General features: G+C 39.9%; 3 protein-coding genes across 3 annotated transcripts; 2 read left to right on the top strand and 1 right to left on the bottom strand.

Annotated features, from left to right (window-relative positions):
• Positions 1–3,066: 3,066 nt before the first annotated feature.
• Positions 3,067–7,491, bottom strand: LOC149939232 (uncharacterized). Its single transcript, XM_090179069.1, has 9 exons — positions 7,411–7,491; positions 7,292–7,363; positions 6,291–6,722; positions 6,134–6,237; positions 5,563–6,005; positions 5,148–5,373; positions 4,393–4,966; positions 3,583–4,176; positions 3,067–3,513 (listed from the first exon to the last, which is right to left on the bottom strand). Exons 1-9 carry the CDS (start codon positions 7,489–7,491, stop codon positions 3,067–3,069), a joined length of 2,973 nt encoding a protein of 990 aa, XP_090035195.1.
• Positions 7,492–12,084: 4,593 nt separating this feature from the next.
• On the top strand, positions 12,085–15,884 carry LOC149939233 (uncharacterized). Its single transcript, XM_090179070.1, has 2 exons — positions 12,085–12,467; positions 12,521–15,884. Exons 1-2 carry the CDS (start codon positions 12,085–12,087, stop codon positions 15,882–15,884), a joined length of 3,747 nt encoding a protein of 1,248 aa, XP_090035196.1.
• Positions 15,885–15,953: 69 nt separating this feature from the next.
• Positions 15,954–17,450, top strand: LOC149939234 (uncharacterized). The gene has a single exon (XM_090179071.1). It carries the CDS (start codon positions 15,954–15,956, stop codon positions 17,448–17,450), a length of 1,497 nt encoding a protein of 498 aa, XP_090035197.1.
• The last annotated feature ends 1,775 nt before the right edge of the window (positions 17,451–19,225 follow it).

The following is a 19,225-nucleotide window of genomic DNA, read 5'->3' on the forward strand; positions in this document are numbered from 1 at the left end:
TGAAGCGAATGCTCAAAAACACACAATAGTATTTTTTATCAAACATTATTCGTATTTTACTGCTAAATTTTTGTGTTAACTCTGTAATGTCTTCTCAATTTAGAGCTCCAGTATCCAGTGAAAATCTTAACATTTCAGAGTTAGTTTATCAACACCATCTTCATATTTTACCGGTTAATAATTTGCTAATATTTATCACTTGTCAGTGTTATGTCTTCTCCGTTAAGAGCAGTGTCAGGACTGTCTAGTAAAAATCCAACTACGGATAATGAAGATAGTATATCAAAGTAACGAATTGGTGTTTGGTACTTTTTGCATTGTTTAAAAAACATTAGGATGACTAGATTAGTGCTTCTAACCGAATTCGATATCTGTTTCATAAAAAAAATAACCTGCAATTTGTTGTATCGATTCAGTTCGCAGATTAATGGATTTTCTTTTATCAATCTACAGATAACAATTACCAGTTGACGCTTATCTAAAGAGATTTGACGTCATCCGGGTGGCATCTGTTTTTTAATACGTATCTATAATCTGCGATAGCTGCAGTTGATCAAATAGATAGGCTTTATCTGTGTGTTTTTTCGAAAATGTCTAATTTTCAGTGAGTGTCAAAAATCAATAAATAAGAATACATTAAAAAATGTATCTTATCTCAAATGGCAAACGAATTTCCGTTCGTTTACAAACTAGTCGTCTTAGAATAGTTAACCATAACGCGTGCAAGGAAGGGACAGTCTTTATCGACATGGCAAGTGGTACACTGACAGAGAAGCCACACCGTTACCGTAGTGAAGTCTGGAAACATTTCGCGATTGAGAACGTACATAAACCAGATGGGTCATTTAGTTGTTTTGCAAAATGCGTTCATTGTTCCGGGTAAGTGATTTTTTTTACTTAAAAGTTTAGTAAATCTAAATTATAGAACATGTAAATTGTGGAAGGTATTGTCACGATTACAAGTCAAATAAGAGTACAGGCAATATGAGTCTACATTTAGTTACTATGCATCCGCATATCGCACATCATTTATTGTGTTAAAGCCATCAACCAAACTATTGTAGCCCCACCTAATATAACACCAACAACGGACCACATAGGTGCTTTCTTGAGCTATTGTTACATTTTTTTAGGACAAATAATCTAAGTTTTTAAATTGCATAAGAGTGATGTGGTAAACCCAAGATTAAAATTGGTGCGTTTCGTGGTGTTATCAGATCAGTCGTTTCAAATAGTTGAAGACCAAAGTCTAAGGGAAATGTTGCACGCTTTGAATCCAGTCATGTTTCTTGCCCATTTGCAAATAACAGATGCGAACTTGAAAAATAATATTATGAAAGAATATCGGTTGGAAACGGAGATCATTACATAAAGAGTTAAAGTTATTATCGATATTCAATCTCGTACAAGATCAGGTTTGGTTGGTTTAAACCTGGTTTGTATAAATTAAACTAGGTATTATTGGTTTAAACCTAAATTTTAAAACCTGGTTTTGTATTTGTTTTTTTTTAATACCAGTTTTTCCCCTATACCTTGTATAAGATACGTCATCTCATTATGTTTGAATATCTTAGAATGTACAGAGTCAAATGTCGTTCATGCACGATTGTTGGACGTCCTCAAATATGATACCGTTTATAGCCGTAACGTGTCACTGGGTGGATAAGTTATGGAATGAGCATGACTGCTTGTTAGGATTTATGTACTTTCCCGGACGCCATATAAGGGATAAATATTTGGGCAAAATTTATAACATTACTCCACGAACTTAAAATAAGAAATGCAATATGTTTACAAATACCTAATCTCTCAGGCTTGGAAATAGTGGGAGCCCTGGGGCCAATGGCTTTTAAGATAAATCAAGGGTGCCTTCCAATAAATCATTCAAACGGCGGTTGCGGGCCACCGGGGACCCCAAATTAAATAAAAAAGATTTCACGCAAATTTCCGAAAAATAAGGTTTTACGCGGTTTCTGAAACGCAGTTTTCCTACCCTACCCTAGTCGAGAGGGAAGTCTAACGTTGAAGTTAACGTTTTAAAGTCAATATATGTTAACGAAAGTTATATAACCAATTATTATTATAGTATTTTTCCTCCCTATTTTTAAACTTTTTCTCCCGTTTCACCCCCTCCTGGGCCAGTGGCCCTCAATAAAAATAAACTTAAGGGGGGTCGGGTGACCGTAGGGACCCCGTTAAATATATCACTGTTTCGAAGTCTGCTCTAAAAGTATTTAAAACTTAGTTACATAATTCCATATAGGTCTTGGCTGTGACAATGGATAACGCTGGGAACAACGACATATTTACTGAAGAATTTGCCACTCGTTCCCTTTAGTTAGCTTTCCGCTTTACTCCAGTTAATCGTATTCGATGTTTTGCTCATGTGTTAAACATAGTCGTGCAAGATATACTAGTTGAAGTATCGTAATACTAAATGAGCAGACTGATTCGGTTTGGTATAACCAGTTTAATGATATCGTTCATAAGACGTATTACATTTATATACAAAGTCTTAAAATACATTTTACCATATTTCTTAAACATAAAAAAAACTATTAGACATAGATAACGCCACGTCAATATCCTTCCCTCAAGGAATTTCTTGATCTTCCGGTCAAATAGTTATCGATATACTAGACGGTCTGGTGCTCGTTTGGTTTTGGTCGATATTCTTCTTTGCAACCGCTCTGACGCTGTGGTTGAAGATAACAACGGTACTCGGGTGTTCTCCTGGTCGCGAGATGCTTTGTCTGCTTTGGCTAGTTAATCCAGACATCTGGCGGTTTTTGACCAAACTGGAGGCTCCAAGAAGGGCGTTCTTACATCTGGAAATGATGGGCAACTTCGAAGAACTTCCGGCATCTTCACCCCTGGACTAGTTAACGGAACCCGCGTCTCGAAGTTCGGCATTGAATGGTGATGTCGGTGACGCGTCTGATTGATATGCCTTCTGGTTACACCGGTATATGTAGAAACTGTCAGCATGGTATTCCCGATAGCTTTAAGGATCGTTGCTGGATGCCACTTTGGTCCTCTACCGAAATTCCTAATCCAAACGTTGTCTTATTTCTTGGAAGAAGAATTCAACGGCTTTCGCTTCTGAACTTCCACTTCAGTCGCTACAGGTCGGAGATGATCAAGACGAGTGCGTAGAGGTCTTCTTAGGAAAAGCTCTGATGGAGATAATCCCTCCTCGTTGGGAATTCGACGATGGGCCAATAATAAGTTCGCTATGCGTTTTTGTAGGGTTCCTTCCCTGATTTTTTGAAGGCCTCTTTTTACTGTTCCTACCGCTTTTTCCGCATGACCATTGGACGATGGATGATATGGTGCTATGGTCAAATGCCGAACGCCGTTGTCCTGCATGAAAGATGAGAACTCTGCACTGGTAAATGTGGTGCCATTATCACTGACTAGACATTCTGGGAAACCGTAACGTGAGAAAATTTCTGTGAACAATTCGATACTTCGGCTTGACGTAGTCAGCTTGGTGGGAAATGCTTCTATCCACTTAAAATAAGTAACTAAAAATACGAAGATCATTTAACTTTCATACGGACCCAGGTAATCTATGTGAACCCTCTGCATTGGGCGAGTCGTCTCTGGCCAATTGGAAGTGCATTTCTTTGGCATAGCTGCAGTTTCTTGACATTTAGTGCAGGAAGCCACCATGTGTTCTATTTGCTTGTCCATGGCTGGCCACCAAACAGTTGCCCTTGCTAATCTCTTTGCCTTTGTGATTCCAAAATGCCCTTCATGAAGTTCTTTGAGAACCGTTCTTCCGTAGACATCTGAAATAAATACTCGATTGTTCCATAGGAATATACCATTTAAAGTATATAGTTCTGAGCGTCTAGTAGCAAACGGTTTGATAGCTTCTGGAACCTTTTGAGGCCAAGCGTCGTGGATATACTGAAGAAGGAGTAATGTGTTCGGATCGGCTCGTATCGCGTCCCGGATTTCAGCGCATGTAACTGGACCGGTCTCCAATGACTCCAACGCCAATACATACTCTTGCGGCTGTACGACATGATCTGCTTCACTAACCATTCGCATTCTGCTCATTGCGTCGGCATTTCCATTACTTTTTCCAGATCGATATTTAATATCGTAGTGGTACGCTCCGAGGGTAAATGCCCATCTCTGAATACGAGCAGCAGTAGTTGTCGGAAACTGTTTTTGTGGAGATAAAAGAACGGTTAATGGATTATGATCGGTTAAGAAAGTAAAATGCCGGCCCAATATATATTCTCGGAACCGAGATGCGCCAAACACTAATGCCAAAGCCTCCTTCTCAATTTGGCTGTAATTCTTCTCTGATTTCGTCAAGGTTCGTTATGCAAAACTAATTGGTCTATCGGTTCCATCAGGCTCGATATGAGACAGTACGGCGCCAAGTCCAATCGGCGATGCGTCGCAGGCAAGCGTGACAGGCTTCTGGAGATCGTAATGAACCAAAACTGTGGACGATGTTAATACCATATTAGCCCAATCGAAAGCTTTCGCAGCGTCCTTGTTCCACTTCCATTCGATGTCCGAATGTGTCAGCTGGTAAAGTGGTGCTAAAGAAGTTGACATATTTGGAAGGAATTTTGAATAATAGGTTACCAAACCCAGAAATGAACGCAACTGGTGTTGGTTTGTCGGTATGGGTTTGTCCATGATTGGTTTGACGTTCTTCAACGATGGATGCAATCCAAAACGGTCCAAACGATGTCCCAAATAGTCAACTTCGTTCACCATGAAGTGACATTTTCCCCTCCGTAGTTTTATACCTGCTTCTTTCAGTTTACCAAATACCAAATTCAACGTTCGCAAATGTTCTTCATCTGTTCCAGATAATAATAAATCATCTTGAAAGATAGCAACCCGTGATATTCCTTGAACAATTGCCTCATCTGTCTCTGAAATATCGGAGAAGCCGACGAGACACCAAAAGGCAACCTTGTGTAGCGAAAAAGACCTTTGAAGTATTAATAACAACTAGCTCACGTGAATCGTTGTCAAGCCGCAACTGATTGTAAGCGTCACGTAAGACCAATTTCGTGAATTTTTCTCCTCCGTTGAGATTTGAGAATAGCTCGTCAATTTTTGGTAATGGATACTGTTCAGTAGCTGTAGCTGGAACGATAGGAGCAGCTCACTCCGAGACATTCACTGGTTCTATAATTCCAAGGTTGAGCAGTCGATCGAGCTCCGCATTGACTTTATCTCTGTAAGCGAAGGGTACGGAGTTCGGCTGGTAAAATCGTGGCAGCACACCTGGCTTCCTGTGTAAATGGACTTCTACGTCCTTGACAAGTCCCAACCCGGGAGAAAAAAGCTCTGCATTTTGCTCCAAAATATTTTGTAGTTTCAATGAACTTTTCTCTGCGGAAATCGAATTGACAGAATCGTTAGAATGAAGTAAAATGTTTAACTCACGTATCCAGTTTCGGCCAATTAAGCTGGTGCCTTTATGAGAAACGACAAGTAAAGGCAAGGTCTTCGTGATACTGTTGCAGTTGACTTGTACGTTAGCGAAACCTATTACCGGTACTTTTTGACCTCAATAGGTACGAAGAAGAACTTTGGATGGGTGCAACTTGGGTACTGTAACGTCCTTGAAAGTGTCCATGAACGTCTCTTTTGAAACCAACGTGAAAGCTGCTCCGGAATCTATTTCCATTTCGAGAGTCACTCCGTTAAGAGTCAATGACTGCATATATGGTTCAGGTGATGGTCCTAGAGTCGGTACATAGAAAATAGAATACTCATCTTCGGGTTTTGGTTTTTCTCGTTTCCTCTCTGCAGCGGTATCCACCTTAACCTCCGTTTCAGCGCTCTGGATTTCATGTAATTTATTGTGCAATGTGCGACTTTGTCTATCCGTCATTGCTGTATTTTGTCTATTTCTGTTCGCAGAGAGACAAACTCTTGCAAGACGACCCAGCTTCTTGCAATATGAGCAGACTGTGCCTTTATGTTTGCATGCATTAGCTTTGTGATCCGGTTGTCCACACCTGTAGCACGACATCCCTTTTTTATTTTGTTCTTTGTACTGATTACTTGAAGGTCTGGAATCTGGTGGTTATCGACCCTTTGTTCGTCTCCAGTCAACCATGGACATTGTGTTCAGTAGTCGAAGAACTTGGTTTGAAATTCATCTCGTGCATATTTTTCGTAGTCGACTCCATCCTTGTAGCGATAGCAACGGCCTGTTGCAGAGTTAACGTCGCTGGTTCGGTGAGCAATCTGGTTTGAGTGGCTTCGTCTTGAATTCCGCTAACCAAGCGATCTCATAAAGCATCATTCAAATTTGTTCCAAAATTGCAGTGTTCGGCCAGTTGTTTTAATTGTGCCAAGTAGGTAGAGACAGATTCTCCAGGTTTACGATCTCGTTTATTGAAGTTATGACGCTCGACTATAGCAGATGGCGGTGGGCAGAAATGATCCTTGAGTGCGTCCTGTAGTTGCGCCAGTGTCCTAGTAGCAGGAGTCTCAGGGCTAATTAAATTCCGTAACAATGCATACGTGCTTGGACCCAGTAATGAAATGAAGGTAGCTTTCATTTTTTCGTCGTCAGTAATATCGTTTGCAATGAAGTAGTATCCCATACGCTCGTAGTATACAGTCCATGTCTCCGTGCTCTCATCAAACTGTTCAAAACGTCCGACTAAAGGCATCGTGGGTTTGCACGTTGTAGCTTCTTGGCAATTAGAGTAACGAAACCGACTTCCCTTTAATTACAGAACTGTGCGTTTAAATCCCATCCTAGTCGCCATTGAAGTATCGTAATACTAAATGAACAGACTGATTCGGTTTGGTATAACCAGTTTAATGATATCGTTCATTAGACGTATTACATTTATATACAAAGTCTTAAAATACATTTTACCATATTTCTTAAACATAAAAAAATTATTAGACATAGATAACGCCACGTCACAAGTGAATACGAATCAAATTTAATGGAACCAAACGAATATTCTGAAGCGTCTGAAAATACGGAAATAAGTACCGAATTGTATTTTTACTTATAAATAGGAATTAAGAACGTAACTGCTCTGTATATCCAGGTGAAAAAGCTCGTAACTGCTATTAGGTTGTCACGAACGAAATCGGACAAATTTTCAGAATTGAACGTAGTCCATGGTCTACCTAATCACAAATTGATTTTAGATGTTAAGACCAGATGGGGATCTAGTACCCCACAGCAACAATAATAATGCCGATGTTTAAGCTGCTCTTAGACAATTAAGAATAAAATCAAAAGAGATTCAACTGGAATCATGAAAGAAGCAAGTACCAAGGCATTGGACAAACTGACTATGTATTTCAAATATTCGGATACTTCGGCTTTGTGGATGGGTATGTTTTTCTAACAAATATGTTACTTTAGTGCAGTGAAGATAAACAGTGGCTTACCGAGAGTATGTGGCGACTAGAGCAAAATTCCAGAATGGCGTCATTTTGGGCTTGAAAATAGCTAAAATCAAAATACCACATTTTGTTTGTTGACAAAAAGGTCTTAAATTTGTTTTTGGCGCCCCAGTTTCCCGTCGGTCCCCACTGTCGTAACACCACTGAAGGCAAATTTTAAGGGATTTTTAGACTGACAAATGGTCCTCCTTTTTTTCCATTTCTGTAAAAGCGTTATATCCCTCCAGGACGTTTTCGAAAATAAAGATTACTTATTTTTAGCAATGAATCCAACACTGAAGCTCGAATGGCTCAAGGAACACTATGACACTAAATTATGTAAAAAGGTTAAAGATACTATTGTGCCAGTTTTCCTATGTTACTACGAAGACGGGACCATGGCTATGGTGGACGACACGCAGAACGCGTCAAGTAGTGTCGACGATTATTCAGGAATAGACGTTTCGGCGCTCTATCCAAAGAGGGCTAAGCGAAGTAACAAGGCAAAGTCATCGGAATTATTGTTGTTCTGAAAAGATGTTGTAGCACTACCTTATACAAATATTTTGCAATGGTGACTCTATAGCCAAGCTCACGGTGAATGCAATTTTCACCGTCAGACATCGTAAGTTTTGGTCTAAATAACGTTTGTTTTTATTTCAACACAGTTGCACGAAGTTGACTATATGAGAGTATCATGTATTGCCCGTGATTACCTCGGAGTTCCTGGGTCTTCGGTGGCCTCTGAACGACAATTCTCACAAGGAACTAAGTGGTGACTCCTAAACGTAGTTCCCTATGTCCGGAGACAATTGCGGCTATTCTATGTTTCAAAAATTGGTGGAATCGATTGATTGTAATTAGGGCAATATATTGTATTTAGACCTATTCACCTGTGTAAATTCTAAAAACTTGGGATCCAAATAAATATTTAGCAGAATAAACTGGTGATTTAATGTACTTTAATGATTGTCGCTAACGACAGATATCAGTTTTGCGTATCTACTTTATTTTCAGATTTCAAAATCCGAAACTGGTCAGATATCTAATGTAGATTAGCAAATCAGATTATACCAGATCAGATAATTTAAGGGGCAGGTAATCAGATATGTCCACTATGGCTAAGCTTTGTACATATAACTAAGTTTTAAAATAAAATCCACTTTTGCACAATTTGAAATATTTAATTTGCGCGCTACGCACGTTTCGACTCGATCGCACGAGTCTTCGACAGGCACTAAAAATAATAATATTTATTTCTTAGCAACAAACGATATATATGTTTTCTCGCGACAACGGACCGACAAAAAACCAATGACAATTATTAAGGAGAAGCAATACAATATATACGCATAAGGCGAACGGGGTAGTTTAAAAAAAGGGATTTTTAAGGGGATATACGATGGTGTAGCGGACCATCTTCACGGTTAATTAGTTTATTAATTTTTTCAGTTTTATAATTTCAATGGATTCACGCATATTTAGCATAAACCTATTTTTTTGCACTTTTAACGAGTGTGACATCCCTAGTATTGAATGTATGACCTTGCTGGTTGGCAAGGTCAGCTACCGCTGATTTTTCAAGTCTTTTCATCAGAATAACGGCTTCGTGTTCTTTAATACGTGTCTTATGATTGCGGCGAGTTTGACCAATGTACGCCATACCGCAACTGCATTATAATTTGTATACCCCCGGTTTTTCCAGCAAATCCACTTTATCTTTTCGTGAAGGTAAAACTTGATTAATTTTCCCTATCGGCTGCAATATAGGTACTACTCCATTATTGCTGAAAATGTGGCCTATTTTTTGGCTAGTATTTGTGTATGGCAAAACAATAATATTTTTATCTTTTAAAAAGGAGGATTTTAATTTGGTGGCATTAAGTGTTTCTAATTTATTTTTAACTTTGAATAAAATTTTATTAATAAAGGATAAATCGTATCCCCTATCTAAAGCTAGTTTTTTAATTAAATTAATTTCATGGGAAAGAGCTAAGTTATTCTTACAAATTTTAAAGGCACGTTCGAAAAAACCATAGAAAGCTGCTTTTTTGTGTGAAAAAGCGTGCGCGGATTTGCTGTGAGGGGGAGCTACAATTGAGAACGGTTTGTGATATATTGAAGTAGCGAGACCGCTAGGAAAGGCAATTTGTTGTCGATTTCAGTTTCAAACGTCCATTGAATTTTGAATGGAATTAAGGTATAACATAAAAACATCCAAATCCGCTAAACTATGTTCCCATTTTGAAAGAACGTCATCAACATACCGTTGCCAAAAATTAATTTTATAGGGGCTATCAAAATCATTCATAAAAAGGTCACATAAAAACGGAGACAAGCTCGAGCCCATCGCGAGACCATCATTTTGAACGAAAATTCCCCATTTACCACAAACAAGAATTAGACGCGGCAATACGCGTAAGATTGATAATGTCTATAATCTCGAGAACATTTAAGTTTTCCGATCGTAGCCTTGATTCAAAAATGTCAATGGCTTCGTTCACTGGAACCGATGTAAATAAGGAAGCAACATCGAACGAAACAAGTTATTCACCCGCATTATCATCCGATTGTTGCAGTTTTGTTAACAGTTCGCTAGAATTTTTGACCGTATGTTGATGTCGAGCGGTCAAATACCCAAAACGTTTGACAATATACTTTGCAATTAGTTCCGTCGATGTATTTAGATTCGGAACAATAGGTCTAAATTTTTGCTCTTCTTTGTGAATTTTAGGTGATAAGTAAAATCTTGGAGCGGTGTAGGTAGAAGGTATAAATTTTGCCTTTTCTTCGTCAGTTAGGAAATTACAGTCTTTTTACTTTGTTGTGAAAACTATGTGTTGGATCTTTATTAATTTTACTGTAGGTGTCTTCGGCAAGGGTCAAAACGTGCGTAGCGCGCAAATTAAATTTTTCAAATTGTGCAAAAGTTGATTTTATTTTAAAACTCAGATATATACATTTATCTGTCTGAGTGTCATCTGATTTCAGAAACAGATAACTCTTTTCAGAAAGATATTAGAAGCACTAGAATAGATGTTTGTATTTATTCTTAATCTACTTTATATAAGATCTGAGAGAAACTTAAAATCACGTGGTGTCGTTGGTTGCACTAAACATTCATAGCGAAACCTAAACTCCAGCTCAAGCTTGCATATGTTCCCAATGAACAAGAAACTTTGTAAATAATGGCTGGCTTGAATTAACTGTCAAGGTTCGAAGGTAGAGATTGTGGACTTCATCTACTTATAGCAAAATTTTTGAAGCACACTTTAATAGCAGTGGCGTGAAGACCAAGTTGGACAACGTTCCTAAATACTTTCACTGGCAAACTTACGCAAATGAAACACCAGTGCCTTCAACCGTCTCAATCAAAGGAAAATCTAAACATAAAACTGGAGATTAAAGTCTAGATTTTTCACCACATCGCTTGCTTAGTTGTATTTAACCAAAATATATTTTATTACGAAAATTATTCGAAACATGTTTAAATTTAAATTCAGTTAATGAAACTGTGAGCCAATTTTATCCAGTTGATTTTGATTTTTCATTGGGGGCTGAAGTTTCGGTTGAAAGCACTTCTTAAAAGTTTAAGAACAAAAATGACCACATTCATAACGAGGGTAGTCATCTTCGTGAACTGACTTCTAAAAATCATTTTGAAGGTACACATTTGGCATCATTTAAGTTTTCTATTCTATTACCTAAAAATTTAAACTGTTTTATACTGGTTTAGATCATAACTATTCGTATATGGCATTGGACAAATCTTAAGATTTAATCAAAGAAAAGTCAGAAAATAGTTCAATAATTGAGACATAATTAGACAAAATTCAAATCTCGAAAGTAAAAGACTAAGAAGATGTTATAACGTAGAAGAGTTGTAAAGTTATGTTAAATTAACGAACTCTTAATTCTAAATTTTAACAACTTAACTTTGAATTTAAACTTAATCTAAACAATATATTTGTAAACCTATCTATATTTTCACATGTATCTCTCTCTTTTTATTCTTGTATATTTCAACCAAGAATAGCCCCATCCATAAATTCCGCTAGCCTCGCTAAAAAAATATTCCTAGCCTCACTGGTTTTTCTTATTAACTCGTCAAAACTCCTTGCTCCACCGTGTTAAAATCGTCACAGTATCTCTTTTCCTTTCTCGCCAAAGACGGCCCAAAGACAACTTGACCCCACTTTCTAAAATAGGACGGTCCATTGTGAACTTTGACGGAGTTTTTATGACCTCCAGTGAAGCTAGGAAAAGCGAAGCTTTATCTTTAGTTCGAACCCTAAGCTTCAACCCTCTAGGTCACCAAAATTGCCTAGAGCCTTCAATTTAATATCGTACTCGATACCAATTTTTTAAAAACCTTTATTAATATAAGTGTTGTATCTAATTTTATCTCGTTAAAAATATTAATTTATCATTAAAGTCAGTTTTTACGTTTATTCAATTAGTTGTCGTATTATTTACTCTTTCGAACCCGCGGAACACCTTTAAGAAGTATTTCAGTCTGCTTCAAACCGCTCTCCCACAAGTCAATTGAAGTCGAATATTTAAATTGACTCTCCGACACTATTTCCTTCACATTTTTTGGTGCCGAAACCCGGGACTAGAGTAAATACGCGTTTAATTAGAAAATTAATCTGTGACTAAACTCATAACTCTTACGTCACAATGACTTTAACTGAGCGCAACAAATTAATTAAAAAACGAGCACCAATTCGCACGTCAGTTACGAAGTTGGTCAATGAAGTCGAAGCGCAAATTGGAAAACAACAGCCAGACATCAAGGCATTCCAAGACGCTTTATCGCAATTACCAAGAAAACTCTCCCAACTTGAAGAGCTAGACGCGGAAATCGAAAGTCTTACGCCGGAGGATGACCCTGCTTTAGAGGCGGAACTTGAAAGTGCCGTAAAATATAACGACGACATTCGGCGCGCGCTTTCGCGCTCGGAAATTAAACTAAAACAAATGGAAGAAGTTTCAAGACCACCTCCAGCACCACCAAGTGAAACTACATCTACTGTTACCGCACCAACCGTAAAACTTCCGAAGTTAGAACTTGCCAATTCGAGTCATCCGTACATGAAAACGAACATCTAAACAGGTCAGACAAATTTTGTTACCTAAAATCATATCTGGAGGGTGCCGCGGCAAGATCCATTGCTGGTTTGGCCTTATCAGGAAGAAATTACGACTCCGCAATTGAAATCTTAAAAGAGCGCTTTGGCCGAGAGGACCTAATTATTATATTCCACTTGAACAATTTCTTGAATTTAGAGGCAGTAAAAAAGTCTACTGATGTAGTCAATTTAAGAAAATTTTATGACAATTTGGAGGTAGAAATCAGAAGTCTCCAAGCTCTTGGCGTGGTTACGCAGAACTATGGAATTTTATTGTCCCTCATTATGATGAAGTTGTTGCCTCAGGATATAGCGTTAGCGTTTAATAGAGAAAAAACCAACACCGCCGATTGGAACGTAAACCGACTCTTAGAATACATACAAAAAGAGATTTCAAGTAGAGAGAGAACCCTTTCCGTACAAGGAAACGAATCGGAGACGAAAACACACCATCGTCCACCTCCACCGAAGTACGTACAGTCCAGGCCTACAGTAAATCTCAACCGAGGTAAAGGTCCTTATAGCGCAGCAAGTCTCAGCGTTGGAACCTCTAATAAGTTTTGCATCTATTGCGAAGATAACACCCATTATCCAAGCGAATGCACGAAACTAACTTGGCAAGAGCGTAGAAAGATAGTAAACAATTTGAACCGCTGCTTTATATGTCTACGCCAGCGCCACCAAGCTAAAGATTGCGCAATTAAAAATAAAAGTTGCCGAAAATGCGGCAAACAACATCATACTTCCCTATGTAGCGAAATCGGAAGTACTTCCGCCCAAGGAACCTCAAACAATACATTCACTCAAGTAGCCAGCGCTTTAATACTCTGCGTCTCAACAGCAACTTCCGTCGAAGCTCCTGAAGAACCTCCAATTCCCAAAATCAAAAAAGGGTTGGTTTTACTGCAAACCGCTCAAGCATACGTCTCTAACGTCAATGGGAAGAAATCTACAAGAGCGCGCCTCGTTCTGGACAATGGAAGTAGCATAGCTTACATTCAAGAAGATCTCTCGCGTCAACTTAACCTAGAAGTCCTTGGCGAAGAGACACTAGACGTATATCGCTTCGCATCGGCTATACCCTTCAGAATTACACGCCGCAGAGTTCGAATGACGTTGACAAACATCAATAACCCTTCTAAGTCGATCATCATCGATGCCATTGAAACTCCTGAAATCAGCGGCCCGGTATTTTCTCATCCTGACGCCGGGACGGTAGCTGAAATGGATCGCCGCGGAATGCCAATTGCCGATCCCAACGCCTCTCACACCAGAGAAAACCTCTCAGTCGAAATTCTTATCGGCTCCGACTACCTTTGGAAAATCCTATCAGGAACCACTGTCCGAATGGGAGAAGCCCTGGTAGCCCTCGACTCCCTCTTTGGCTGGATAGCAACAGGAGCTACTCAAGCCCCTCCTATATCCGTTGGAGTACACATCGTCGCTGCCATGGTCACTACGTCAGAAAAAGACTCTCTCTTAGACACCCAACTCCAGAAATTTTGGCAATTGGACGCTATTGGAATTCAAGAAGACAATTCTACCAAAACTGGACATAGCGACGTACTCCAACACTTTGAAGACACCACAACTTTTCAGGACGGCCGATATTGCGTTTCGCTCCCATGGAAACCCAACCGGAATCAGCTTGGAGACAACCTAGCGGTCGCAACCAAACGCACGCGAACCCTCCTTCTAAAACTGAGACAAAATCCGGAACACTTCGCCGCCTACGACAGTATAATGAAAGAGCAACTGGAAGCCGGTGTGATTGAAAAGGTCGATCCAAACCTCCAACGTGGCGAATCCGTATATTATTTGCCTCACCGATCCGTCGTCAGAGAAAATCACGACACTACTAAAATACGAATTGTATATGACGCCTCCTCGCACGAAAGAGGAATTCCATCACTTAATGACTGCCTCGAATCAGGGCCCAATCTAAATCCCGAGTTACTAAATGTATTGGTCCGGTTCCGAGAAAAACGTTACGCTTTTACCGGAGATATCGAGAAGGCATTTTTGCAGATCAACATCGACGTTCCTGATCGAGATGCCCTCCGCTTTCTTTGGGTTGAAAACATAATTCAACCCATGGACTCACTACTGAAAACCTACCGATTCGCGAGGGTGCCATTTGGTGCAACGTGTAGCCCGTTCCTTTTAACGGCAACAATACTACACTATCTGAAGTCTTACGAGTTAGAGAGACGAAAAACCTGTCAGATTTTGAGAGAAGGTCGCTACGTAGACGACATAGCCGATGGAGATGATGACGTCTATGAGGCTTACCGACTGTCACAAGACGCTACCAACATAATGAAAGATGCAGGAATGAATCTCCGCAAATGGAAAAGCAATTCTCGTGAACTAAGACAGCTTTGGGGTAAAGAAGATGATACCACCCCTCTCTCACACCAACCATCTCTCACCAACACCCAAGCAGAAAAGGTCTTAGGACTTTCTTGGAAGCTACAATCAGATTCTATTTACTACGAAGTTACCCTTCTTGCGCAGTACCTCACTGACCGACAGTTGACCAAAAGATGGGTTCTCAAGGCCGTAGCCCGCATCTTTGATCCGCTAGGTCTTTTAGCACCCTTCACCATTCGTGCTAAGCTTCTATTTCAAGAGCTTTGGCTTAAGAAACTTTCGTGGGACTTCGAAATACCATCAGATCTGGCACAGAAGTTCAATAACTGGTGCGAAGAAATAACGCAACTTAAAAGCATCAATATCCCTCGATATTACTTCGTTGATCTCAAGGAAGGAAGTCCTGCCTTCTACGAACTGCATTGCTTCGTCGATGCCAGTGAAAAAGCATACGCCGCCACTGCTTACATTCTGTACCCTATCAACAACGAGAATTTTGGAACCTCCTTGATCGCTTCCAAGACACGCGTCGCTCCACTTCAGAAAACACCCACCAGCAAAACGAACCCTACGACACCTGGAACCAATCATTACACTCCAGAACTCTCTTTGCCTCGCCTCGAACTCATGGGGGCACTCCTAGGCGCTAGATTAGTAAAAACATTGGAAAACATCTTATCTACACCACCTAGTAGCGTGACACTTTGGACTGACTCTACCATAGCTTTGGCTTGGGTTAGTGGAACCACTGCTCCATGGAAACCTTTCGTATCGAACCGAGTTCGCGAAATTCAGTCAATCACCAACCCAGACCAGTGGAAGCATTGTAAGGGTATCGATAATCCTGCCGACCTTCCTACTAGGGGTCGTACAATAAACGAACTCGCCAATGAGTCCAGATGGTGGAATGGGCCCGAATGGCTTACCAAACCACTACCGAAAATCACCAAGAACCAACCCATCGAAGAAAAATGAGCGAAGGAGGATCTTACTCAAGAACTACGAAACGCCTTCCGTACCGTCAGCTCGGTCCTGACGGCAGCAATGTCTCCACCGAGACCAGTTTTAGACCTTTCACGGTATGGCACTCTAACCAAGGTTTATCGAGTAACAAGCTGGATCCTTCGCTTCGCGAACAACGCCCGCAAAACGAGAAGAAAACAAGAAGGCCATCTAAACGCTGACGAAATTTCACAAGCCGAAAAGTACTGGGTAAGAACTTCTCAGCAAGAGAGTTTCCCAGAAGAAGTTACTGCTTTCAACGAAGGACAGAAGATTTCCAAAAAGTCAAAACTTCTAACACTCTGCCCAGTTCTGGACGATTCCAACCTTATTTGCGTCGGCGGACGGCTAACAGGCTCCAACCTTACCTATCGGGAACGTCATCCATGGGTACTGGACCAGAACCACCGACTATCAGAACTGATCGTCTCGCATCAACACGAGCGTATACTATGCGCAGGTGTTAACGACACTCTCGTGGAAGTGAGAGAAAAATTTTGGATACTAAGAGGACGACAGTTAGTCAAACGCGACGTTAACAACTGTCGCAAATGCAAGCGTTTTAGAGTGAAACCTGGCATTGCCGAAATGGCCCCCTTACCTACAAATAGAACGACCGCAGCTCCACCATTTTCCATCTGCGGATTGGATTTCGCAGGGCCCTTATATGACCACAAAGAAGCGAAGTGCTACATTGCCCTGTATACGTGTGCAGTAACACGAGCGATTCATTTAGAGCTTGTCTCTGACATGAGTGCTGACAGATTTCTACTCTCCTTTCGTCGTTTCATTGCCCGCCGGGGAATTGTCAGTCATATTTACTCAGATAATTCGAAAACGTTCTATCGTGCTGACACCGATCTCAAAGAACTATTCGACAATTTACGCCACCCGGAAGTAGCGAATTACTTCGGAAACCTACGCATTTCTTGGAGCTACATCGTGGATAGAGCCCCCTGGTGGGGTGGCTTCTGGGAGCGAATGGTTCGCAGCGTCAAGATCCCACTTCGCAAGGTCATGGGAAAGGCTCGCCTCGACCAGGAGGAACTAGCTACAATGCTCACCGAAATTGAAGCCATCGTCAACTCCCGCCCGATCAGCTACCAATACCAAGATGCAGGAGAACCAGTCCCATTAACCCCCGCTCACTTCCTAGTGGGAAACCGACTCACATCTCTCCCTTCCAGAACCTTCAAGGAGAACGAAGTCATTGACTATAGTCGCGTCAATTTAGTCAAGCGCCTAAAATATCGACAGGTCCTTCTAGACAGATTCTGGGCTCGCTGGAAGGACAATTATCTACTTGAACTTCGTTCAGCCCATCATCGCCCAAGGTGTAATCCGACCAAAGAATTCAAGGTTGACGACGTCGTACTCATAGGAGAACCCAAGCAACCTCGTCTTGATTGGAAAATCGCCCTGGTTATCGAAACCTACTCCGGTAGAGACGGAAAAATTCGTTCGTGCCTGCTTCGCCTTCCCAACGGAACGGAGATGAAACGACCTATCCAACTACTCTACAACTTGGAACTTTCTTGAACCCATTGGTTCAAGGGGGGAGTGTTAAATTAACGAACTCTTAATTATAAATTTTAACAACTTAACTTTGAATTTAAACTTAATGTAAACAATATATTTGTAAACCTATATATATTTTCACATGTATCTCTCTCTTTTTATTCTTGTATATTTCAACCAAGAATAGCCCCATCCATAAATTCCACTAGCCTCGCTAAAAAATATTCCTAGCCTCGCTGGTTTTTCTTATTAACTCGTCAAAACTCCTTGCTCCACCGTGTTAAAATCGTCACAGTATCTCTTTTCCTTTCTCGCCAAAGACGGCCCAAAGACAACTTGACCCCACTTTCTAAAATAGGACGGTCCATTGTGAACTTGACGGAGTTTTTATGACCTCCAGTGAAGCTAGGAAAAGCGAAGCTTTATCTTTAGTTCGAACCCTAAGCTTCAACCCTCTAGTTCACCAAAATTGCCTAGAGCCTTCAATTTAATATCGTACTCGATACCAATTTTTTAAAAACCTTTATTAATATAAGTGTTTTATCTAATTTTATCTCGTTAAAAATATTAATTTATCATTAAAGTCAGTTTTTACGTTTATTCAATTAGTTGTCGTATTATTTACTCTTTCGAACCCGCGGAACACCTTTAAGAAGTATTTCAGTCTGCTTCAAACCGCTCTCCCACAAGTCAATTTAAGTCGAATATTTAAATTGACTCTCCGACACTATTTCCTTCACAAGTTATTCAAGTGGATTTACAACGTCAGTTAGAAAATGCTCAAACGAAACCCGATGTAACTTTCCAAGCTATTTTGGAAAGTGAATGTTCCTTATATTTCTATACTGGTTTTGACTGTAAGGAGAGATTTTTATCATTTGATGGCTTTGCGATTGAGGGTTAGGAAGAAGCTTGTGAACGACTGAAAAATTTCGACACAACCAGAAAGACAGAAAAGAGATATACACCTCTGCTTAGTCCAATGATCCAACTGTTTTTAGTTCTAATCAGACTCATAGTCAATCTTTTCGATGAGGATTTAGCTTACCGAACTGGAGTCTCTCAAACAACAGTAAGCCAAATTTTGAATTTTTGGTCTGACCTGACGAAGCCCACGAATGGTGGCGAAACTAGTCGTCCGAATTTTAAAGATTTAAATAAACTTTTTACTGTACAAGAAGTGGTTTTTGCAATATTTAATCTTCAGTGGTTTATGTACAAGTGCCGTAAGTTATTTCTAATAAAAAAAATGCGAAATTGTCAAAACTGATGGTGGCACTTTCACTCGGTGTAGGGTGTGGGATCACTAACACGGTATGTGTTGCCCATCCGAATATTGTCCATTAAAACCCCATAAAACCGCAACTACATGTATGCATCTTCACCCCTTTGCCTGCCACACATTGACAATTTCCAAATTAATTTTGCCTTTATAGTTCATTTGAATTAAAACCTTTTATTTATTTTTAAGTGTGAAGGAAGTTCTGATTTAATTGATATCACATTTCCTCCATAATGTAGTAAAATATTTCCTGCCTTGTAACTTTTGTACGTACTCCGCTATTGTCTATTTTTGGGCATTCGCTTCACCTTGATACAAATTTATATAAATTTCAGAAAAGGAAGTGTGCAAATTTCTCAAGAGCTTCGTCTAGGAGCCTTTAAGTTCACTATCTTGTGACGCTTTTAACGTAGATCTTATTTAAAGAAGATTAATATAATAAATACAAACAACTAGTCATCTTAATGTATTTTTAAACAATGCTAAAGTACCAAACACCTATTACTTACTTTGA

This window comes from Leiobunum rupestre, chromosome 6 (genome assembly GCF_980474605.1).
Source record: "Leiobunum rupestre chromosome 6, qqLeiRupe1.1.hap1, whole genome shotgun sequence".
NCBI classification, from domain to species: domain Eukaryota; kingdom Metazoa; phylum Arthropoda; class Arachnida; order Opiliones; family Sclerosomatidae; genus Leiobunum; species Leiobunum rupestre.